The sequence below is a fragment of the Aedes albopictus genome, chromosome 3, assembly GCF_035046485.1.
Source record: "Aedes albopictus strain Foshan chromosome 3, AalbF5, whole genome shotgun sequence".
NCBI classification, from domain to species: Eukaryota; Metazoa; Arthropoda; class Insecta; order Diptera; family Culicidae; genus Aedes; species Aedes albopictus.
This window is the reverse complement of record NC_085138.1, coordinates 276,465,351-276,492,064: the sequence shown is the minus strand read 5'-3', so window position 1 is coordinate 276,492,064 and position 26,714 is coordinate 276,465,351. Positions and strand designations below refer to the sequence as shown.

At 37.9% G+C, this 26,714-nt stretch overlaps 1 protein-coding gene across 9 annotated transcripts in view; it reads left to right on the top strand.

Annotated features, from left to right (window-relative positions):
* The window catches only part of LOC109420404 (receptor expression-enhancing protein 4), a 79,453-nt gene that overhangs the window by 25,091 nt on the left and 27,648 nt on the right, over nucleotides 1–26,714 (top strand). For 2 of the 9 annotated variants that reach the window (XM_062860925.1, XM_062860926.1), the window contains exons 1-2: nucleotides 1,608–2,024; nucleotides 9,603–10,170. In XM_062860925.1, coding sequence (XP_062716909.1) covers nucleotides 1,948–2,024; nucleotides 9,603–10,170 — 645 coding nt within the window. In that variant the 5' untranslated portion in view covers nucleotides 1,608–1,947. The other 7 variants (XM_062860930.1, XM_062860929.1, XM_062860927.1 and 4 more) reach the window with 7 other exon arrangements.

Below are 26,714 nucleotides of genomic sequence, written 5' to 3'. Positions count from 1 at the left end.
CTGTCTGCTCCACCGTTTACCCTACCCACTACCCCATCATCCACTATGACCCTCTACCCTTTTTCGCATAAAGCCCAATTGATAAATACCCATATTGCATGGTACCATAGCTCAAACTACCATTCCATGGACGCCATCTTGGATATGGTCCACCATCTTGGATTTTAAATGGCGTCAGATATTCATTTTTGAATTCCACTCATGAAGCCCGATCGATAGATACTCATATTGCATGGTATCATAGCTCAAACTTTCATTCCGTGGCCGCCATCTTGGATATGGTCCGCCATCTTGGATTTCAAAATGGCGTCAAATATCGATTTTTGAGTTCTACTCATCAAGCCCGATTGATAGATACCCATATTGCATGGTATTATAGATGAAACTACCATTCCATGGCCGCCATCTTGGATTTCAAAATGGCGTCGGATATTCATTTTTGAGTTCTACTTATGAAGCCCGATCGATAGAAACCCATATTGCATATTATCCGAAGCAGCATTGCCGTTAAAAAGCATATATTCTGGGGTTTTGATCGCCATCTTGGAACCTAAGCCGCCATCTTGAATTAAAATACCCCTGATACCACCCCCACATCCTAAGAAATGTGTATGCCAAATTTGATTGAAATTTCTTGATGCATTCCAGAGTTATGCCCATGGTTATGCCTATGTTCCGGCATACATATATACATACGTACATCGTGGCAATATGTATTCTTTGCAGCATCGTTTACGCCACCTAGTAAACCAGTCACAAACTATATTGTCCACTATGAGCAAGGTATGGGTGTGGAGACATCTTCTCTGAACAAAGTATTCTAAAATTTTGCATAATTCTGGAGATATTCACATCAAAACGACTGTCCTATTTATAGGACGCTGGGCGTTCGGGTCATCTGTCCTATAAATAGGACGCTGGGCGGATATGTGTTAAGAAAAATCAATTAGGGTTTTAATCAAAACATTCATCAAGATGTTTCTTCCGAAACTCGTACAGGAATTCCTCCGATTCTGCAGAGTTTCCTACGGGAATTCTTCCAAGATTATTTTCTGAAATCCCTACAGATTTTTTTTGTATTCCTCGTGAGTTCCTTCTGGGCTTTCTTAGTTTTTCAGCGAAATTAATACTTTGTACAAGGAAAAAAAAACTGCCATAAAGTATAGCTCCTCACGATATTATAGCTTATTCTGAACATTCTCTCATTTCCTTGTACGACCTTTCGAGGGTTACATCACGTGGAAAACCCAACTCTCTTGAAAAATAAACACTCACGGGGGAAACTCGCGCTCAGATTTCGAGATTTTTTATTACCATTACATACCACCGTCGTTTCTCAACACCATTTGATCCCTTTAGGCACTTTCCACACATGATCGAGTGTTCTAACTTTCTCACCCTTGTCGGAAAAATTCGTTCGAGATCGAGTCAGTCGTTGACTCGCGTTCGTTCGAATTTGTTCTGCGTATTTCGCCCCAGTCGAGAAGCGTCCGATCGTGCGCTTGTGATTTTTTTTCTGGCTACAGTTTTCATTTGCTTCTGAAGATTTCGTTTTTGCAAGGGTGCTTGTACTGCTTAAGTGTGGAATGTGCGTTTTAAATAGTTTGGCAATGTGGTGCATCGAACTTGATCAGCTAGAGATAAACTAGAATCAATCCATGAAAGTTTACTATTGATTGAGCCGCAAGTTTCTTCGGTCGTGTGTCAAGTGGCAGTCCTAGATGTGGCCGGATAAAAATAAACCCCGCTTAAAGCTACGCGATTCGTGTCGTCACCCGGCGGTGAACATTTGTTGTAGTAATAATAATGAAAACTGAAGCGTGATCTCCTTCGTTGTGGGACGGCAGGAAACGCCAGTGAATAGATACAAGCGGCATCTTACATTGCGAACGGAATAAAGAACGTACAAATGCTATTTAAATATAGCTGTTACATCTTGGGTACAAAATGTGGCAGACAGGTTTTTTGCATTTGTGCCTGAATCGGTCGGTGGAGCAAGAAGTGATTGAGGAATGGAGATTGATGTACGTGCGGTCAGTGTTTAAAATTCGGTCAACATAGGGTATATGTACCATTCCTTGGCCTAATTTGCAAGTCGCATTGACAATTTTGACCATAACTCATGAATTAATAGCACTAGAAATAATATGTTGACCCTATTACACACTCAAGGTAATGCATGTTTCCCCAATTGGAAGTAAACTAACGTAAATATTCAAGAATTTACTTTATTAAGTTGAAAAGACTCGATGCGATGGTATGCAACGTTGGTCTATGGTACAAAAATTGGCCTATTAGTGGATACAACGTTGGCCTATTGCTTTCCATGCACTAGAACCACTTATTATCTAATTTTTTCAATATTTCTGCTGAAGTATTATCTCTGTTTGTTCACCAATCTTACTTGTACATTACATTTTTGGAGCCAAATTTTCAAAAAACTGTAAATAAATTACTTAAACTTAAGTTCTTTCTTAATTTATTAACGAAAACAACGCAACCCTATTATTGTGTTATAATTTTACAGTCATCGTACACAAAATCTTTCTTCCTGTTCGTTCTTTCTGGTTCTTACGCAAGCAATGTTGTTGACGTCACTTTATCGGTGTTGTTGACGTCACTTTACTGATGGGCCAAGATTTGGGTACATAGTGAAAAAAATGTCCTCAATATTCGGCCCACATTCAACTTGTAAAATATTTATTATTCGTTGAAAACAAATATACAAGTTCAAAATAGCGTCTTTGACCGTCGCATCAAATGTTCAGTTATTGAAAAGTCAGTTCGAAATGTTCCAGAATCATGCCATTTATGATCATGTGTATAGACTACCCACTAAGCCGAAGAATCATGGCGTCTACAAAAGCTAAACAAAGTGAAATTTTCATTCATTTTTAATGCTCAAAAGTTCTAAAATTGAAACGAAATGTTACAGTTGTTTGCCGTATAGCTTTTCCGATATCCAGTTATGCGTGTTTGTTTGAGTTTTTGGTTAATGTTGAGATAGGCCGAACGAGGGGGCTATGCCAACGAAGCATCCCGATACCCTATTTATCTTACGGATTAGTTCATACGGCTTGTACCGATTGATCAATTTCGTTGGAAGGAAAGGCATGCAAATGTTGAGTTACTCTTGTAATGCTAAGTTTTGCAGAATATTGTGCACATTAGGGTATACATTTCGTTGAGCAGGGTTTGTAGGGTTTAAATTTTGAAATAAGTTTGATATAAGTTTGCCTATGCGAATGCGCTTAAGTGACGTAACTCACCGATAAATAAAGTAATCTTATAAAACAGTCTACCCCTAGCATTTGCTGCAGACTCACAGAAGCTTAAACTGTAACTAAAAGCAAAAAAAAATAACATAGAATTTTACTGTGGTTTTCGACTGGTAGATTCTGATACTCGGAGTTTTCGGCTATTCAGTCTCAAGATTTCAAACGGTAGCTTGCTAACTGCCCGATGTTTCGGCTGTGTTTGGCAGCCTTCTTCTAGGTGAAACTGAAAAAGGGTTTTTATTCCTTTTTTTGCTCGACATCTGATCAAAATTGTTCATACTTGGATCTTTCGTTTACGTTTGTGAACATATATCGTGTATTGGCTTGTCGTACATATTTAGCGTGTATCTGAGCGTGAGATAGAGTGGTGTGTTGGGAACGTCTGTTGGGTGTAGAATTATGTTGGCCTGCATTTGTGGGTGGTTTTAGTTTCCTACTAATTTTCTACGTTTTCACCACTGATCACGGACACTGTTTAACTGTCCGTTCAAAATGGTGAGCTTTAGCTATGGCGTTTTCTTAGATCATTACAAGTCAACTTGTTGTGATACATTTGTGTTTGTGTTGTCGAGTTCTTTTTAGACGTGTTGAAACACCCCAGAATCTCCTCAAAAACTTTCCTTTGAAATTCCTTGAATTCTGAAATGTTGTGAACGTCTCTAAAACGCTTATGGAATTCGTCAATTTACTGTACATTTACTGAGGCAATCGTTAGTGATTTGTTGGTTATAATAACAGATTATTGTATGTGTCAAAAATATTATGACAGCCAAGCTGATTGAAGTGAACAGTTTGTATTATACGAGTGTTCATCAAATGGATCATAGGATATTTTACCAATAGTGGATCCCTTAGTAGCTGAAGTTTGCTCTGATCGTAAAAAAATCATAATTTCTCTTTGAATGAGTGTAATCAGTTTCGTACCTTTTAATTCCGCCCTATGTTGCTTATCCTTTGTCAAAGGATAAGCAACATAGGGCGGAATTAAAAGGTACGAAACTGATTACACTCATTCAAAGAGGGTATTCTGCTTAGAGGGTTCGAAAAGTCGGTACAAGATCATAATTTCTCAATAGGACACCATCGGTGAAGTACTAGAATTGAAGTAATGATCTGAATTTTTGTATGGTGAGAAGGTCAATTCTCCGTTTCTGCAATGTAATAGTGAAAAAGGCGTGGGTATTATGATTCCTTGGTGTTGTTTGAGCAAAACTTTGGGTGATTGTGTTGTTTAAGTTTCAAGAAATGTAGAAAACAACAACACGGTTACCCAAAGTTTTGCTCAAACAGCATTGACCTTCCTTTAAAAAAAAAAGACACGGACACGTTTAGTACTTCCAGTGAGCTATTCGCTCTTTGAAGGAAGCACGACACTAGACAACGGACTAGCATGCAACGCCCAGTGGCACAGCCGAAAACTTTTCCTGACAGCTGCGGCGGGAATCGAACCCGCGCCCCTAGCACGATGCGACTAAATGCTTGGTGACACAAGCCGCACGACCACGAAGCCACACATCACGTTGGCAGCAGCTCGCTGACATAGTGTACGGTTTAGGTAAAAAATGACCCTAAGGGGCCGTTCATAAACCACGTGGACTTTTTGGGGGGAGGGGGGGGGTCTGGCCAAAGTCTACGCTCCATACAAATTTCAAATTTTTTGTATGAACAAAAGTCTACGAGGGGGGAGGGGGGGTGGTCTGACATGGCCAAAATTTGGTCTACGTGGTTTATGAACAGCCCCTAATGCCAAAGGAGGGTTAAATTAGGCTAGGAATTCATAATACCCACGCTTTTCGAACTATTTCATTGCAGAAACGGAGAATTGATCTTCTCACCATACAAAAATACAGCTCATTACTTCAATTCTAGTACTTCACCGATGGTGTCCTATTGAATTGTCATTACCAACGGTAGGGCAACAAGTTCTATATATTTCCTATCTTTTTTTAATTAACTGTTGTCCCCTAGACTTGTTTACATTTACAAATTTGCTTAAATAATCAAATTAGCGCTTTCCAGCCTAGTTTCGACACATGGAACTTCTGTCTTGGAATATGAGCAGAGCCGTAGCGTGCGGTTGGCGAGGTGGGCCCCCGTCAAGGGCGCCAGCCTAAGAAGGGTGCCAAAAGCCCTAGGGTTAAAAGCGAAAAGGATGTATGTTATTAAGATTTCACTGTTTGAAGTATCTAAGACTGATCATGTGTTTTTTACGTTCTTCCGATTTCTCAAAAATTCAAATTTTGTTTTGCTTATTTTGAATATTTAACACGATGTTACCAGGAAATTTACCTACTATCAGTGAAGAGAATTGTCAGAGAAAAGAGGCACAACACAAGCAACAAAGGAGACGCGGCGATTACTCTTTATCCCAACTGGTACCAGATAAAACAAACAAAACGGAGCCTGAATTTGTTGCGTACTTTTCAACTCGTGAATAATCAATTATTACCAACCCAAAATCGAAACTTTTTGATGATACATCTTCAGCAGCGTTGCAGTGTTTACCGACTCGAAATTCCCGCTCGAAAATCATAATGCAAGCCTTAAAAATCTCTAAACTCGTGGTGCACGATCTTTGTCTTATTCTGTTCAAGTTGGGACAAACGTATGTCGCATTGGGTAGAATGTCGCAACAAATTCAGGTTGCGACATTGTCGTTATTGTTGCGCGACGGTTGAATTTTGATTCACTGCCTACTATATTATTTTGAGAAACTATTTTAGTTTGTTATTTCAATGAGTAAAGCAAAATCAATATGCTTTCGAAGTTCTAGTGAAAGTTCCTTTCTGATTATTCCTAAACATTCTCTAGAAGTTACTTCCGAGGGCATTCGTCGCATTCATTGAAATATTTTGACAAAATTTATTTTAAATGGAAAATATTCAGATGATGCTCTTTTCAGTTCATAATTCCTCAGAACAAATTAAATATCCTAGGAATTCTCAATACATTTTACCAGGTCTTTCTTCTGAATTTCTTACTAGTTTTGTTTCATCATTTTTTTATTTCTTTTGGGGATTTCTTCGAAAAAAATGGAAGCTTCTTCATGAATCCTTTAAAAATCAAATCAAGAATTCTTCTGGAGATTTCTCATGAAATTTCACGAAGAAAAATTGAAATTCCTCCAGGGAGCTTTCACGAAGTTATCTGGAAGTCAATTCAGAAATTGTTCAAAGGGTTCTTCCGGATCTTTCTTGAAGGATTTTATTTGATAATTTTCCATACTCTCTATTCTTTCCAAAAACATTCAGATATAATTTTCTTCAAGGATATCTTCAGAAATTCATTCACTGATTCCTTCCAAAATTCTTCAAGGAGTTAAACGTTTTATTTCTCAATACGCATTTCACTATTTTTTCCTGGGTTGCTTCTGGAACATCTTCAATGAATTTCTCAAGAAATTTTCCCAAGTTTCCTTCATAAATTCTTATAGAGATTTCTGCAAAAATATCTTTAAGGATTACGGATTAGGATTAAGCATCCCTGTAGAAAATCCTGCAGAGATTACTTTATATATCCCTAGATTCCTTCAAAAATGTCTCCGAGAATTTCTTCAGAAATTTTTTCAGGATTGTTTTTAGAATATCATACATAGATTATTTTAGAAATTCGACCAGTTTCCTTCAGAAAGTCTTCTACAAATTCCTACATATAGCTACAAGATAGCTCCATGAATTTCTGCTAGAAAACTTTTGATTTTCACAAATTCCTCCAAAAAACCATAAATTTAGATTTTTTTCAGATTTTTTTCCAGGTATTGCGTTGGAAGATCTTAAGAAATAAATATTCAAAATTTCTCCAAAGCTTTTTTTTTTAATCCTTCCTTGAATTCCTCCAGGATTTTTTCAAAAAAAAACCTTCTAGATATTTCTTTAGGAAATCCTCCAGACAGAGATTCCTCAAGAAACCTTTTCATGGATTCCCTCAAAAAATCTTATTTCAGAAATTCTTCTAATGGTTCTCCACATTTTTTACAGGCATTCCTTCCGGCATTTCTTCAGGAACTGCTCCAGGACTTCCTGCAAGATTTTATCCATGAATTCCATTAGAAATTCTTGCTGAAATCTCTCCCAGATTTTCATCAGCTATTCTTCCGGATATTCCTGCAGCAATTCATCCAGAGATTCTAGCATTATTTTATTCATGATTTTCTCCAGAGATTTTAACAAATACTTATACATAAATTTCTTCAGGATTACCTCCTGGTATTTCTTGTGCGTAAAGAATTAGCATTAGTTAAAATTCACGAAAAAAAAAATTGAAAAATAAAATATTATTGGTTTTCTCCTTGTTTACGATTCGTCTAATGTTTACTGAAAAATTTCTTACAGATTTTCTGGGAAATATTTCGATAAAACTTCAGAAGAAACCTTCTGGGAAAACCAATTCGAATCGTTTGAGTCCAAATATTGTTAAATAGATTGTTTGAGGATCCCTGAAAACCACTGAAACTCTATTAAGTGAAAAACACTCTAAGAAAGTAAAAAAAAAAACGAGGGAATTTAGTTTCTTCGAAACACCATAATGCACTGCCCATATTCGCATAGTCGATGTAACCACCATTGGCAATACCACCGTACAAAAGCTAATATCTAACGCGTGTGCATATTTGTAACCAGTTTTATTAAAAAGATAAAAAGGTCTAACGCTTAGTTAGATGTCAACGCGGAAAAAATCTCGAACTTTATATTTATTCATTGTTAAAATTCCAAAAGCATGTTGAAAAGTACACTGGCGCTTACATCGACTATGCGAATATGGGCAGTGCAGCTAAAGACATTTTGAAAGATGAAAATGAATGACCACATTTTTGCAAGTTAACAATGTTCAATCGTCGTGGGGCGCCAATTTGGATGCTTGCCAAGGGTACCATGGGACCACGCTACGGCTCTGACTATGAGCCATGGTCTTCCGGTGGAAGTTTACCGGTAGAAGCAGATTTGAGCCAGAAATTTGAGAATAATTAATAGGGGTACACTATAGGTTAAGGGTCCATGATTGGCTAAATACCCTAAACGCAGAATGAAATATAGCATGTTTATAAGTATATCAATGAAATATAAATAAATAAAAGACTAATTTTGAACAATGCCAAACAGTTAGATAAATACTTCCAGCTGTTGTGAATTGGTGACTGTGACACCTGTTATGAGGGTTTGCGTCAAAGCAAGTAACAGCCATTTCCTAAAATTATTTTTGGTAGTGTAGTTTTCGTGTCATCAGCGAAACAAGAACTGTAATGATCTTGAAATAATCATATTTGGGCATTATTGGGGCACCAAAAATCTACATTAAGCGGGAATAATTAACATTCGGTTTATAATAGAATTGTTCGAGACTGTTGAATATTTGGGTAGCATTCAACAATTTTCGAATCGCCCTAGTCTTCGATCATTATTTTCCCAGCTCCCCCATATGCATGGGGGATATCAAGCCTACAAGGAAAACCTTTCCGACATGACTTGCTCAATCAAAGTGCATTAGTTTCCTCAACAAACTCTGGCTTGCTCCCACCCACAAATCATCCGCTATTATGGTTGATTTGAATCGATCATTGCCTCGGCCAAAATGCACGGCACGAACCGTTCGTTGTTGCGCGAAAATCGCAACGCTTCTTTTGTTTAGCTTCTAAAATTAGTTTTAACAGCTCCACCCGACGTCGACGACGACGGTTCACACATGTGTCTTGTCTTGCTCACTTTCCAACTGAAAGAAAAACTGATGTGATGTGTGCATTTCTTACCACCAACTAGCAGCCTCCCTCAGCCAAAGGAAGGAATGTTTCTTCAGCTCGTCTATGCAGCGTGCTGTCGCCGGAGACGAAAAAACGCAGATGATCGCATTTCGTGACTTGTTGCACAAATAAACGATGAAAATTCGAACCCAACCTATCCACCAGCGCTAAACCTTTGGGAAATCGAAGGGAAATGGGACTACGGAACGGATCGAGAGTGAGTGTGTGTTCTCTGCACTTGGTGTCTATAGCCTCTGGCGTTGTTGTCGGTTGCCGTCGTCAGACCAAAGTGCAACCGTGCAGCAGTGCAACGGTACTATAGAAGTTGCTGTTGTTCACGTTGGTTTTCACTGTCGTTGCTGCCGTTCGTGAGTGAGAATCGTGCACGGGACAAATTCACGACTCGTGATTCCGGCTTGTGTTTTCGGATGGAATAGATCAATAAATTTTCCTGCTTGCGCTTCCATACGCTTTCTGTGCGCTTGTGAAATCGTCACGGAAGACGGTTCAAGTGTGATGCTTCGAAGAGTGTGATACCAATGTGATATTGATCTGCAAGTTAACAAATGAAAACCGTTCGTCATGAGCAGAAGATATTACGTGGACAACAATGTTAGTAGTCTAATTAATAAGTTTGAGGTACGGAACTATCCTAAAAATAGCAGAATGGCAGCGCCGGAGCCAGACGAAGAGCTGTACGTTAGAAGGCGTATCCCTTCAGCTGCGAACGGTCGAGAGCGGCACGTTTACCTGAACGACTCAGCAGTGTTCTACGATAGTGTTGAAAGTGTACCGCCGAATGTTAGATTTCGCACGCGCTACAATGATTCGCTATCATCGTTGAACGAATCTGATTACGGTGGGGGTGTGTACGATTCGACGGTCGAAGAGTACCAGGATGAGCCGCTTCCCATCAGTAAGGAGCAAGTGGCTAGCTCATTATCACGATTCGGGGCCATTCTTCAGATGCTGTCGAAAATTCCATTCCCTCGAATGTCCGTCACCGGAATGGGCCTGTGCTCACTTGTCGCAATCTTCATCTGTCCGCGAACGCTCGGCTCCAACATTCTGTTTCCCGGTTTTAGATTACTCTTCGGCACGCTGTACCCCGCCTATGCATCGTACAAAGCAGTCAGGACCAAAAATGTCAAAGAATATGTAAGTATACTTTTTGAATTAAATATTTTAACAGTAGGATTTCCGCTAACCAAATTACAAGAATCATATTACGAACTGAATTAGGGCAATGTTACACAATTCGAGAACTCTGATTGAAGTTGTACAATACACCATCATCAGTATAAAGTGATTCGATAGTGGCATTCACGATGGCATGTTATAGTCATAGTTATAGTTATAGTCACACAACAGTATGATATAGTGGATTACATTAGGCCGTGCCTAATAGCGACTCATTTTCATATTCGTACGTACTGGTGATGAAGGACCGATGCAAATTTATCATGTACCGTCAAACGGGGTTACTTGCAACAGCGCCAGCGGTGTAACTTGCAACACGATGACATACACTAAATGTGAAGCATTTTCTTATAATAATGAAAACTAGTATGCCCTACTATTTCGGTTATAGAGATTATGTGTATCAAAGATCGATTTAGTATAAAAATTAGCTTTGTTTATTTGTTTATGGTTTAGCTACACTGTTAAAACGGATTGCTCCTTTCATGCCTTAAAAACAAGTATGAAAATCGTGCTTGACCTCTCCCTTATGGTAGGTGCGATAAGTCTGATGACCTTGCTTGCAGTTAGGGTACCTAATAGTAAGCTTAGCTAAACGATAAAAGTTTGCTAAACTTATCGACAAGGTAATGCAACAAATCATTGTTATATTCGACAACCACTATGGGCTAACTTGCAACAGTTGAATTTGACGAAACCTTCTATTATTTATCTTCATTTCACTATATATTTGACAGAAATAACCGAAATGGATCATTTATTGATTACGTAACGCGTTCATTTTCAAATGATAATTCATTTTTTACATTTTTTGCACGTGACCTTCAAACATTGTTAGGAAATACCACATTTTGAAGTTTCATTCATGTTTCATCATGTTAAAAGTTCAATTTTTGTTTCTGAACGCTGTAAAGCAATCACCAACATCAATTCTGAATCTAGATGGAGTAAATTGTTTCAGTTTAATACCCACATTAGCGAGTTTGACATTTACAAAGTAGAATAGGTGTGTTTCAATCATGTTAATTTAGCTGAAATTGCCAAACACCACTTCAAACTGAAAGCTACTTGAAGATGACTCACTCTACCTTTTCAAGAAATGACAATAATCATTGTTGACATTTTGTAATGAGTGCTAACTCTCGAGAATCATATATATTTTGTGTTTGAGGGACATGAGACCTGCTGCTAAACGATATACTCTCGCTTGCAATAACTATCAATCCTTTCATGAAAAAATAGATGTCAATTGACTAGTGTACATCTTTTCATGGTATGTTACATGCATAACATCAAAAATTTATAATACGACTAAATACTAGATTGTTAGTGCTGTTGAAAGATAGCTAACTTAGCTTCATGTCCTATGTTGCAAGTTACCCCACAGATGGGGAAACTTGCAACAAGCATGTATTTCGCACCTCCTGATTAGTTGGCAAAGTATTTTGGTAAACCAAGTGCTGCATAGTATTCTACTCGGGGTAATTAGCGTACACGATGCTTCACAGGATGTTTCAAATGTTTAGATTTTCAATGATATTGCTTCAAAGTCGAAAAGTGTTGCAAGTTACCCCATTTGACGGTATCATAGCTTTCTGTTAATACTGCATCAATAAAAAAGGTAAAACTAGTCGTCTCTAGAGTAACCGAAAATAGTAAACTGAATACTTTCCTGGAATCCTGGAGGAGGCCAATGATCCCAAGAATTCTTCAAGGATTTAGATTTCATCTAGTGATTCGTTAAGGGATTTGTGTATAAATCTATTCGATTTATTTTTCTGAATTCCTCTAAGGATTTATTTATTTATATTCCTCATTGCAATGTTTTCAGCGTGTTTGCTTGTTTTTCTTCCAGCATTCCTGGATATACATTATACACCCTTAAACCCTCTTTCTTAGATTCCTCCCCTAAATCATTTCGAGACTCCACCCAGAACTGCTCAGGGAATTCTTACTAAATTTCAATACGGAATCCTTCCATGGCCCTTAAAATTTCTTCAAGAAAAACATTCCTCTCTATTTCTTTACCGAAATTCATCGTGGAATAATGTAACAATCCCTTTAGGAAATCCTCGTGATACTAGTTTCAGCATTTCTTCAAGGAAATTTGCAAGAACTGTTCCGAGTTTCCTTATATATTTTTCAAAATTTCGCTCGGAATTACAACCGGGATGTCTCCCGGATTCATTTAGAGATTATTCCCGTTTTTCTAACCATAATACCTCATTCGAGGATTTCAAGGAAAATTTAAGGATTTTCCAAGAGAAGTGCCAGTAGAAATCTGAGAAGTAATCCTCTCATGTTTTTCCAGAAATTCCGAACGTTATTGAGGGGGTTAGAGGCAAAATTGTTCACCAATTGTTCATCCCATAAAGGGGTTCTAAAACCTTTTCAGCTTGCAACCCACTTTTCATTGTAAAACAATTTGGCGATCCACCAGTACGTATTTCCATTACGTAAGCCATTGGGATCCAAATTTCATCTGCCTAACTCCATGCAATACTACACAACTCGACAAACAAAACAAAACCCGAACATAGGTTGTACGTGAAAATAATTCAAATGTTATTCAACATTATGCTGAATTAATTCGTCATAATGGTGCCTGTTAAATGAGTGATTGTTAGTTCGGTGGTTTGTTATTGAAACTTCGTTATTTTTTACAGAGTTTTGATGTTTCAAACATTTTTAGAAATATAACTATACAAACTGCAAGCAAAAACTTGAACTCTTTTTCAGAACACAAGGAAAATCTATAATTTTAACCAGAATGATTGAAAACTCATTATTTCAGAATAGATTTCTGAACGCAGACAGTAGCTTCGAAATTCAATAAAGGTTACGAGACAGAAGGTCCCATTTTGGACACTGAAAAACGCTGATGCATGGAGTTTCAAAATCGACCCAATTTTATTCTTCTTTCAGCATGTTTATTTGATTTTCTACAAGCATTCCTGGACATCCTAAAACCCTCCCTTTTTAGAGGTTTCTTTGTAATTCTTACTTGTAACTACCAAAAGAGGTGGTAGTAGAATTCTGAGAAGATATTCCAAATATTCAGAAAATAATTTGAAGAAAAACCCTCGGAAGAAAATCCGGGTCTAACTCCGCGAGGAACTCGGTAAAATTTTCAGGATAATCACCAGGAAGAAACTTGTTGAAATCCCGGGAAAAAATCTAAGAAAACAATTTTGGAAAGAAAATCTGGAAACAACCCTCGATGGATTCCGGAAGAAATCGCGGAAAATCCTGTGAGAAACTATAAATGAAATTCTCTTGTTGACACTTCGGGAGAATCTCCAGGAAAAATCACTGGTAGAACTCCTGAAAAAAACGTGAGAGGTCTTCTGGCAGAAGCCTTGGGTGAAACTCAGTGAAAATCTGTAATCTCTGTAAGATACCCCAGAATGAATTGGGATGATGTTTTAGGATTTATCCCTGAGAAATGTATTTAATAGTTCCGGTAGAAATTCCGCGAGGAATTCTGGGGAACCCTCTAGCACAAAAATTAACGGATGAATTGATACAGATATCTCGTGAAGAACTGTAGAAGACATTCCTAGAGGAACTCTTTTAGAATTGTTCACAGGAACATCCGGATAAATTTATCCAGTAAATCCTGGAAAAAAACTGATTAAATCCTGAAAGGAATGCGCCCTCGGAAAACGAAACTTAAAGTATTACTTGGACGTATTCCATCCCTAATTATTGACACTGAACAAGAGGACCCGTTTTAGCCAGTCAAAATAACGTTTGCTTTTTCCTTTCTTTTCTAAATACGTGCCCGCAGGATCTTGTCTTGCCAATGTTGAACTGGTGTTTTTTCAACACCACGAAGTTATTGATTGTAGGACTTTCTTTGCCCGTCACTTCATGAAAATCTTATGGCATACTTCTAAAAGTTTTTTTTTCTGGGGTTTTCGCAGAAATTTTTCTTGGAATCTCTCCAAGAGTTCTTCCGGAATATCTACCAGAACTTGCTCCGGTGGACTTCCTCTGAGATTTCCATTTGAAATTCTTCCAGGAATTGATCCTTGAATTTTCTTTGAGATTGTTGCAGGAATAAATTCACAAAATTTTGTACAAAGCTTGTAGGAGCTTCTTCTGATGATTTTCCAGAAGTACGCAAGTTAACGCAGATGCCATATAGAAGTTGCGGCAGCGCAAGTTTTGGTTGCATAATAGTTAATTTGATGTAATTATTTCATTGTACAACAATTATGTCATATTTCCTTCTCCACAACTTGTGCTGCCGTTACTCTTATATGACATGTGTGTTGCTTGGGTAGGAATTCTTTTGAGATTTTAATATGCAATCTCTTAAATCAGAAGGGTTTCTTCTAAGATTCCTCCAACAATATCACTGAGACTTATGGGTATGTATGACGTTCCGTTATACGGTTGGGGTAATGGGTATGGGTAATGTCATACGGTTCCGTTTAGATATCTATTGGAATTCCATGAGACGTTGTTTTAACACCGCAACGATTTATTGATCCTTGGGGTTTTCAACGGTTCGTTTCTGGAATTTCTTCATTATAGATTTTACCCTAAAGATCCTTTTGAAAATTCCTTTTCTGGAATTCTTACAGGAAAACCTTCTGGGTTTGCGCTCCAAAGACTAAAATGCCCAAAAAATAACCTCAAGTAAATATGGAGATGACACATTCTACGGGCCCCGTATCATCAATACCAATTTTTCAAAGTTGAGTTCTGGCATATGTGACATTTTCATCTACATTACTTTTGTCATCCAAAAATGTATTCGACATGATATTAGTGTGACAATAAATATAAATTGAACGACGATTAAGATTAACATTAAAATCGCGATTGAAAGTCTTTTAGGCACACTTTTCATCCAAACTATCGTATTTTAAACACCAACACACTGATTTTTCAAAAGTCTTCCATCATTTGTAGATAAATGTATGTAGATTTTTTAGCATAAAAAGATTTTTAATCGGAAGACTTTACAACTCTGAAATATGGCTGATCATAGTATGGGTTTTTATTGCGTTGTAACGTCACGAAAAATCCACATTTTTAAATTTTATTCAAATATGGAAAACGTTACAAACATGAAATTTTGTATGCTCTTTGTACTCGAAAAGATCTTTCAAATGAGACTAAAAAAAAGGAAATCGGTTCACGGAAGCCGGAGTTTCACCTGGTTGAAGTTTGCGTTGTAACGTCACGAAAAAAAAGTTCTGTGGAAAAGACCAAATCTTTCTGGATTGGACGGCTTCTGAATTGGACAAATGTAGTTCTATATTCAAAACAGTTTCGTTCTCGTTGTGTATGAGCTCTTTTTCAAGATTTCGTTTATAAATTGCGTACTATTGCCGGTTAATAAACTACGTAGATTTTTGAAGGACGGGGGAGATGGTGTTAGGCCAAAATCTACGATGAAATTGTACTGCGATATTATAAATATTTTTAATCGTAATCTAATACCACTCAAACCGAAAATTTCTGTGATATGAGTGGCCAACGGATGAAACACTGACAAAATTACTAAGTTATTAAGTTGGTCAAAGACTTACAGTTGATGGATAGTTTGATTTAAAGTTCCACCAACAGGCGGCGCTAGAGAACCTACAAATTTTAAATTTCATACATCTCAGGATCCCTTTTACATAGAAATACGATTTCTTCGGCAAAGTTGTTTGGTAAGTAAAGGACTTGCAGTTGATTTACCAATAGATGCGAGATTCTGCCACTAGAAGACGTTAATTTCCATTTTGCAAAAGCAGGCAAGGGATTAGAATTTCTTATAAAGTATTCTACAAGCTGGAACTTTTTTCACTTTGGACATATGTATTGTATTCAAATCAAATTGTAATCAAATATCAATAAATAATTCTTAACTCTCAAATTTTAATTTAATTTGATTCACTTATTCCTTAGATATAAGAGGTTATAGAACACAGTCAAAAATGTGATTCTGCTTAAAGCGCTCCATCTTTGTGTAGAGCTAACCAATCAAGTCCAAAATTGTAGAAATTACAGATAACAAGATGAGGAACTATCACTCAAAATTTGAGAATTTTTGATATATTTTATAAAAAGTTACTGCTTGTTGAATGTGGGTAATTAATAAAATTGGCATGCTTTTGAAAATTTGCAACTACCACCACTGTGTGGCAGAAATTAATACCATACGGCTATTGAACTGAAAGCCTAGTGATCTACCAAACAACTTTAATGAAGCAACCATCTTTCCCATTAATCGCGATCCTGAGATAAGTAAAACTAAAAAAGGTTAATGCCGTCTAGCGCCTCCTAGTGGAAGGATTTGAAATCATACGGCCAGATACGGCCCATCAATTGAAAGTTCTTGACCAGCAAAACAATTTTGTCGAGGACACCAACTGTCTCAATAGTTAGGATCTTGAAATATATGGGATGGATATTACGTCAGTGTTACATCTATTTTTGATACAACAAGAATCACCGACTAACAGACGTAACACCTACGAAACTGAAACTCATATATCTCGGGACTCTAATTACTTAGACTTTAGACTTTTAGAATGTTGATGTCTTTGGAAAAGTTGTTTATCTTGTCAAAAAAATTCAGTTCAAAAGCCGTTTGGTTCAAGTTTCTAATTGACTAGTGGTAGTTGAAATTTTGAAAAATAATACACTTTATATTTATTCTAAAAATATTCAAAATGTTGTAACTTCTTATAAAGTGCCCAAAGATTTAACCAAAAAATAGTTTCTCAACTAATCAGTGTGTCTGAATCTCACAGTTTTTGACTTATCAAACAACTTTTTTTTGTCAGAATTAGGTCTATTTGTCTCTGGAATGACAGAAATTGATGCCCCTAAGTGGTATGCAGATCCTCAGGTAGGGAATCGCGCTACTTGGGCGGTGACTTCTATATTCGTCTGTTTTCCACTATAACTCAGTCAATCTTGAACCAATTGACACAATTCTTGGAATGCGGTGAGATAGGTATAGTATCTACCCGTGTACAAAATTTCAAGTCAATCGGTTCAAAATTGACCGAGTTACAGTGGAAAACAGACGAAAATAACAGACGAAGAAAACCACCGCCCAAGTAGCGCGATACCCTATGTCTTTGGTTCAATAACTGCTCGCACATCTTAAAGCGTTTTCAATTGAATCAATGACATTGCATAAATTATTGAAAAAATGTTTAATTCGACGGCGTGATAAGTTTTATGCTGCAAAATCTAAATATCTGGCGGTGCGAAGTAATGAATATCAACGGTTTAGTCTTTGGGACAATATTTGATGAATATTGGTGGTACTAGGCTGAAGATGGGTACCATTAACCTTCATGAAGGAGTTTTCATACTGCTGATAGCAATAACTTGGCTCTCCAAGCCATTTATCACAAAACGGATTTTCAATAGAATAAAGTTGCTCTTGGAGCAGTAAAAATAGTGCAATAATATATTCACAAATTCGGGCAATTTTGTCTGATTATTCTGATTCAAAAATGATGTGCATTTTCGTGACATTACAACGCGAGCAGTACCCTGTTTGAAACTGAACGGGCGTTGTAACGTCACGAAATGTAAAAGTCGATTATCCAAAAACGAATCCGAAATGTATATGTATTATTTCACTGCATTGAAGAACTAACCAATAAATTTCAATGGTGGGAGAAATTTTCAGTTTAAAATTTTTCAAGATCTTGGTTGCGCGGTAGAGGGGGTCGAATTCTAGTGCGTTGTAACGTCACGCTACAAATACGCATTTTAAACAAGTTTTTCTAATGAAAACTAAATGTTACTAAATAAACAAACATATCGGAAATTTTACAAGGAATCTGAATATGATAAAATATTTTGAGGTTTACAGTCGTTTTTATGAATAATAATGAAAAATCTGACTACGAATGCGTAGAAACGTTGTAACGTCACGGTAGAATGTGCCTTATCTCGACGGTGTGATGAGTTATATGCTGAAAAATTTAAATATCTGGCGGTGCAAAATAATGGATCTCAGCGCGCTAGACTGTGGAACAAAACTAGAAGAATATGGGTGATACTAAATCATAGATGGGTGCCGGTGTCATTAACCTTCATGAAGGAGTATTCATACTATTGATAGCAATAACTTGGCCCTCCGAGCCATTTATCACAAAACGGATTTTCAATAGAATAAAGTTCCTCTTGAAGCAGTGAAGATAATGCAATGATATATTCACAAATTCAGGTAAATTTGGCTGATTATTCTGATTCTAACATGATGTGCATTTTCGTGGCGTTACAACGCGAGCAGAACCCTGTTTGAAACTGAACGGGCGTTGTAACGTCACGAAATGTCAAAGTCGATTATTCAACAAAAAAATCCGAAATTTAAATGTTTTATTCCATTGAATTGAAGAAAAAACCAATAAATTTCAATGGTGGAAAAAAAAATAAAATATCATAAAAATCCGAGCAGATTTTGTAAGCGTAGCGCGCTAGAGAGGGTCGGATTCTAGCGCGTTGTAACGTGACGCTACAAATACGCATTTTGAACACGTTTTTCTGATGCAAACTAAATGTTCAATAGGACAAATATATCAGAAATTTTACAAGGAATCTGAATATGAAAAAATATTTTGCGGTTTACGCTCGTTTTCATGAGTTATAGTGGAAAATCTGACTACGAATGCGTCAAAACGTTGTTACGTCACGGTAGAATGTGTCAGATTCGTACAGAAATTTCTCCGGGAATTTCTTCTGGGATTTCTCCAACAGTAATTTTTGAATTCCTGCAAAAGGTTTTCTTGGGTTCCTGCAGGAGTTTCTTCTGGACTTTTTTTTCCATAAATACGTTCTTGGATTCATTCAGGAGCTGCAACAGGATTCATTCTAGAATTGCCTTCACAAATTCTCCAGGATTTCTCACTAGGCATTCTCTAAGGGTACCTTCCGAGAATCCTCCACGAGTTTTTTTTTTAAATTCTTCAGAAGCTCATTTTAGAAATCTCCAGTTCTTTCTGGGTATTCTCCTGAAGTTCCTTCTGGGTATCCCTCACGAGTTCTTTTTTGGGCATTCTTTAGAACGTTCATTTTGGGAATCATCTCTCTCTCTCTCTCTCTTCTTGGCGTAACGTCCTCATTGGGACAAAGCCTGCTTCTCAGCTTAGTGTCCTATGAGCACTTCCACAGTTATTAACTGAGAGCCTCCTCTGCCAATGACCATTTTGCATGCGTATACCGTGTGGCAGGCACGAAGATAGTCTATGCCCAAGGAAGTCAAGGAAATTTCCTTTACGAAAAGATCCTGGACCGATCGGGAATCGAACCCGTCACCCTCAGCATGGTCATGCTGAATACCCGTGCGTTTACCGCCTCGGCTATATGGGCCCCACGTTTTTTCAACACCACGAAGTTATTGATTGTAGGAATTTTTTGCCCGCCACTTCATAAAAGTTTTATGGCATACTTCTAAAAGTTTCTTCTGGGGTATTCGCAGAAGTTTTTCTTGGAATCTCTTTAGGAGTTCTTCCGGAAAATCTACCAGAGCTTGCTCCGGTGGGACTTCCTCTGAGATTTCCATTGGAAATTCTTCCAGGACCATGAGTTTTCTCTAAGATTATTGCAGGAATAAATTCACAAAATTTTGTACAAAGCCTGTAGGAGCTTCTTCTGATGATATTCCAGAAGGAAGCAAGTTAACGCTCATGCCATATAGGAGTTGCGGCAGTTTTGTTTGCATAAAAGTTAGTTTGATGTAATTATATTGTACACAAATTATGACATATTTGCTTCTCCACAACTTGCGCTGCCGTTACTCTTATATGACATGTGTGCTCCTAGGGTAGGAACTTTTTTGAGATTTTAATATGCAATCTCTTGAATTTTGTATCAGGATTATTTTCGGGTTCACCCTAACGGTTTCTTCAAAGATTCCTCCAACAACATCACTGAGATTTAAGGGCATGTATGGGGTTCCATCAGTGGCGCGAGGAGTGGATATGACAAGTAGGACATGTCCTACCAGCAAAATATGCTGGGTAGGACAGTCCATGTATTGTCCTACCCATAATTTTCAAGGAAAACCCAAAAAAAAATATCAATATATACAAATAATGAAATATTCTCTTCTACAATCGATAACTTGGAGAAAACTTTTGTATCGAACAACCTTCTAAAGAAAAAAAAAACGGCTGCACCGCTACTTATACTTAAACTTCAACATTTTTTAGCTTTTCGTTATTCGGAATGTGAAATTTTGCATAGAAATTCCATGAAGTAAATGTCCAGCAATACCGCAGTGAATTCCTCAGTGAAGCACATAAAGATATAGCATTCATGTAGGAATAGGTATTATATAAGAATTTAGAAGTTTTTTTGGCTTTTTTGAACAAATCCTTCCTCGATTTTTACCATTTTTTTTATATGGCATTTCCTGCCAGGATTTCTTTAGTGATTCCATTGGAATAACTTCAAAAACTTGGAAATACTGTTTATAAAGAAATCAAGAAGTAGACACGAAATTTGGTTTGGATTCAATGAGAAATACTGTAAAAAGTTTAACCAAAAAGTTATTATAAAAATGTTTCAGAGATTCTGTGAACGTAGGATTTTTTTTTTTAATAAATGAACATTTTTGAACGATTTCTCCAATATTTAGTTACTCCAGATATTTCTAAAAAAAAAATGCCCCAGGTAGATCGCAATTTCTTCGTGCCCCCCACAAAGACTTTTCTTAGGACACCAAAATAAGCTGCTACAAGGAATCAAAGATTTTTCTAGGAGATGCTTTATCAATTGTAACAGTAAATGTTGAGATATTACAAGAAAATTGCTCCAAAGAAATTTTAAATTAAGCTTCTTATTTTTTTCCCTTCAAGTATATGAACTTTTTGGATCTTTCAATAGAAATCCTTTCTGTGCATTTCTTTGGAATTCTTAAATGGAATTCAGTATATTTTTTTCGCCTTGAATTTCTCCGAATATACCACGTAATTTACACTAAAGTTTAACATGTTAAAAATGTTATAGAAATGCTATAAAAACATTTCTATGATTCCATACATTTGTCCTACCCACGTAATTGGACGTAGCCGCGCCTTTGCATACCACATTTTTTGAAATGCTTCCTGCACGCCAAAAATCAGCAAAAGAAATTGCTGAATTTTAGCAACATTTTTGCTGAATTTCAGCACAACTTTGCTGATCAACTGTCAAAATTGCTGGATGATTCTGAAAGTTGAAAAATAATTGCTGATACTCAGTAATTTGTATTGCTGAATGCAATCAGCACGCCAAAAATCAGCAAAGTTTGCTGATTACCAGCAAAAATATTTTGCAGTGTCGGTTCCGTTATACGGTTGGAGTAATGGGTATGGGTAATTTTATACGGTCCCGTTTAGTTATCTATTGGAATTCCATGAGAAGGTTTTTTTAAACATCTCAACGATTTACTGATCCTTAGGGTTTTCAAGGGTTTGTTTCTGGAATTTCTTCATTATAAATTTTACCCTAAAGTTCCTTTTGAAAATCCTTTTTCTGGAATTCTTACAGGAAAACCTTCTGGGTTTTCGCTCCAAAGACTAAAATGCCCAACAAATAACCTCTAGTAATTTGGGGATTCGTCCAGAAATTTCTCCGGGAATTTCTTCCGGGATTTCTCCAACAGTTATTTTTGAATTCCTGCAAAGGGTTTTCTTGCATGCCTGCAGGAGTTTCTTCTGGATTTTTTTTTCCTATTTATGTATTCATTCAGGAGCTGTTACAGGATTCACTCTAGAATCGCCTTCATAAATTCTCCAGGATTTCTCACTAGGCATTCTTTAAGGGTTCTTTCCAAGAATCCTTCACGAGTTTTTTTTTTGGAAACTCTTCAGAAGCTCATTTTAGAAATCTTCAGGAGCTCTTTCTGGGTATTCTTCTGAAGTTCCTTCTGGGTATCCCTCAGGAGTTCATTTTGGGCATTCTTTAGAACTTTCTTTTTGGGAATCATCTTGGAGTTCGTTCCAGGAATCTTCCAGGAGATCATGGGGTAGCGAGCCACTTGGGCAGTGGCCGGAATTTTGGGCATTTGTCGCTATAACTCAGTCAATTACAAACCAATTGACTTGAAATTTTGTAAACGGCTAGATACTATACGTATGTCACTGCGTGCCAAAAAATGTCTCAATTGGTTCAAAATTGGCTGAGTTATAGCAGAAAAGTGCCCAATATAGGTGGTCGATACTTGACCATTGGTGGAAACTGGCGGAACCTTCGGCTGAAGGTGGCCTCGATGAGTGGCCTTGATGAATGGCCGATGAAATCGTCTCAATCGGCTGATTGAGACGGACACACTGCTACGTTTGCAGTTTGGCGGAATAATCTCGAACCTTTCGAAATATTGTATCCTTGCGAAACTTCAGGCCGGTTGCTCTAATGGTTTGAGAGCGTAAGGTTACTGAAGTGGCTCAGATAAAATATTGTCGAAGAGGTGAAGTGAAACTTCTGAGATGAAAATTCAAAACCTAAGAGCTGGTTACTTGCATTAGAAGTCCTGGCTTTCTTAGAGGATTGAAATCCACCTTGGTAGAGGAGTCACTTCCCGAGGATGAGTTCTTTCACAGTGAAACGCACTATTTCGACTGACAAAAGATCATGTATTTCGTTGGTTCAAGTAGTGCTTATATACTAATTCTAAACCTAAAGGAATCACACATCGACACCTTATCATGCTTTCTTTCTGAATCACGTGATCAGCCTACGACTGCGTGGTGCAGTAGGGTCCTAACCTTATCAGTTGTTAGGTTGCGTATTCTCTTTTGGTTCGTTTATACAGGGCGACAGTCTACTGTGATGATTCATTGATTAAACTTGATAAGCTATTAGTGCATGGAAAGAGGCAGATAATTACGTCTATTTAATGTGTCGAAATCTATGATTTATGTAGAAATGCTAACTCTTCGCAATGGTTGCGAACATTCACCCCCCGCGCTTAAATCTAAAGCGTTATTGGATTGTGGGACATTAGACTCAAAGGGAAGTGGGGCCAACTTGGATACTGGTCGGCGATACAGACCAGCGGCAGTCTGGACATCAGCAACACGAATAGTGCAGTCAGCACCTGGATACACTGTCACAATTTTGCCTAATTTCCACGACTGGGGCGGCGTGTTTTCTTCCTTTAACAAAACTACAACTCCTGGAGTAATGTTTTTTGAATGTTTGGTCCATTTTTGACGAGTTTGCAATGTGTTCAAATATTCATTTGACCAGCGTTTCCAAAAGTGGTCCCGTAATTTCTGTAGATGTTGCCAACGGGTCAACCGATTTTCTGGGACATCTTCCAAGGTAGGTTCAGGAATAGCAGTTAATTGACGACCTATGAGGAAATGCGCTGGTGTAATCACCTCGAGTTCAGTAGGATCAGTGGAGTGGGAAAAGAGAGGGCGTGAATTGAGGATAGCCTCAATCTGGGTCAACACAGTGTAGTATTCTTCGAATGTTAGGGAAGCATTGCGTAATATTTTCTTCAAGTGTGTTTTTGTGCTCTTCACTCCGGCTTCCCATAGTCCACCAAAGTTTGGAGCGCGAGGTGGAATGAATCTCCATATTATCTCCCGTGGTTGACAGAAATCATTCAACTTTCCTTGCATTTGATCCTTTTGAAACAACAGATATAAATCGTGTAGTTCAGTTCTAGCACCGGCGAAATTAGTTCCATTGTCTGAATGTATTTCTTCGACAAGACCGCGTCGGGCCACAAATCGATGGAGTGCTGCTATGAATGCTGCTGCAGTCAGATCCGATACGACTTCGAAATGTATTGCCTTTGTAGACAAACAGATGAATAGCGAGATATAGGCCTTGACCGGTACTGATTTTCTTCCTCCTCGACGAATAAAAATCGGCCCTGCAAAATCAACTCCTGTTCTGGAAAATGGAGCGGAAGGAACCACTCTGGCTTCGGGCAAGTTACCCATTGGTGGTTGAAGCAGTTTTGGGTTGGATCGGAAACAAATAATACAGGATCTCGTTACCTTACGTACTGTGTTTCTGGCGTTGAGGAGCCAAAACCGTTGTCTAATGAGGGATATTAAGCCGGACGGACCAACGTGTAAATTCTCCTCATGTAATGCTCTCACAAGGGACTCCGTTATAGGATTTTTGTTTGGAAGAATTAGTTGGTGTTTAGCATTGTATGATAATCGTGAATTTTGCAACCGACCTCCAACACGCAGAAGATCGTTATCTATGATGGGACAAAGGTTTGCAAGTCGACGAGTACCCGAGCAGAAGAAAATAACAAGAGAATAACATATCAAGGTATTTATCTTAAATACTACCATACCTTGATATGCCCTTCATTAGGTGGTAATAAGAGGCAAAATAACAAAAACGAATACCAAAATTTTGTATAAATAACACCTAGAAAATAACAAGTCTTGTTATTTCAATAATGAATGCATACCTAAAATTTCAAGTGCTGTATTTGTTATCGTAAAGTTATTGAATAGCAAACTAATAACATTTTTTGTTATTAAATGTTTCATTTGATCGATGACTTCATGATGCAATAGCAAATCCTGTTATTCGGTTATTTTCACTGCTAAACCAACAAATACTACATCAATACCAAACTCTGCTCAAATACCTCCAAATGTTATTATGATGTTCTCATAACATTTTGTAGAATAACGGAGCAATAACAATTTTAGGTATTAGAGCACATGTTGCTCTTCGTATGGTATTTGTAAGGTATGCCCTTCTGCTCGGGTAGGTTGACCAGATTTCAGGGAATGGATATCTTCAAATAGTTCGGTTTGTTGGATATATCTGACGATGACTTCCAATGATTGTCTCATCTCAGGAATGGTGAGAAATTTTGAAATATTTCTTAGGGACCTAGGCAATTTAGTGTTCCTTATAAATCGCAAAATATATCCGACAATTCTTTGGAGTCGTCGGAAGGAACTAAATTTGGTCATAAATGGAAGAGTCTCGAGTCGAACGACAGGCGTAACAATCACAGTGGGCTTCCATTCTGGTAACTCGCAATCTGGAATAGGTTCAGGTTCTTCATTCTGGATCACATGGTTGCGGAGGAATGATGGTCCATTCCACCACAAATAGTTCACGGCAAGCTGTTGTGGTAGTTGGCCGCGGGATACCACATCAGCTGGATTCTCATCTGTTCGTACATACCTCCATTGGGCGTTTTGTGTCTGATTGTTAATCTCCATGATACGGTTGCGAACGAATAATTCTAGTTGAATGGGAGACTTTCTTAGCCACCCAAGGAAGATTTGGCTATCAGAATAATATGTGATTTGGTTGAAATTCATCTTGAGGGCAGGAACAACCTTTGAGGCTAATCGAGATAGCAATAGCGCAGCACAGAGCTCCATTCTTGGCATGGTTAGACCATTTATTGGCGCTATTTTGGATTTACTGCATATCAACGTAGTTTTCACGATTTGATTTGATACTGCACGAATATAAATACACGCACCGTATGCCAGGTTGGACGCGTCGGCGAACCCATGAATTTCGTAATGAATAGCTGCATGTAGTGCCATATATCTTGGAATTCTGATTTGTTGGATTTGATGAAGTGAATCACGAAATATTTGCCATTCCGTAAGTAAATCACCTTCAAGTATATCGTCCCAATCTAACTTGCTTAACCATACCTGCTGCATTATAGCCTTGGCGTTCACTATTACGGGAGACACCAAACCAAGGGGATCGAAAAGCCTTGCAATTTCGGAAAGAACACGACGTTTGGTCGGAGGTTCTTGGTTTGATGAAAAACAATCAGGAACAAAGAGGAAAATGTCCTTTTTTGGATCCCATAGTAATCCTAGCGTTTTTATGGATTCGTTTATATCAGCATCTTCAAAGGTAAGGAATTTTTCTCTTTCCCCTTCTGGAACTGTTTCAATGATGGCTTCGTCGTTAGCACACCATTTGTGTATGGGAAAACCTCCGGAATGCAAAAGATGGGTCAGCTCCAATCGGGATTGAATAGCATCTTCGACGGTATCGGCACCAGAAAGGACATCATCAACGTAGAAATCCTCTTCCACAATTTTCGCCGCTACGGGATAGCGTTTTGTTTCATCGATGGCCAATTGCTTCAAAGTTCGCGTGGCTAGAAATGGTGCACTGGATGTCCCGTAGGTGACGGTTGTCATTTCTAGAACTTCCAGCGGATCGGTTGGTTCTTTTCGCCAGAAAATTCGTTGCAAGGATGTCTGGCTTGGGTCGATGCGGATTTGGCGATACATTTTGGAAATGTCTGCAGTAAAGGCATAGCGATGCCTACGAAATCTTAAAAGAATTGAAAAGAGGTCATCTTGGACTGTTGGACCAATCATCAATGTCTCGTTGAGGGAAACACCCGAGGATTTCGCTGAGGCATCAAACACAACTCTAAGCTTTGTTGTGGAACTTGATGGTTTGAGGACTGCGTGATGTGGTAGATAATAAGTTATCTTTCCTGGAGTGTCGTCAAGCTCATTCACTCGCTGGCAATGACCAAGTTGTTTGTATTCATCAATAAATTTGCCGTA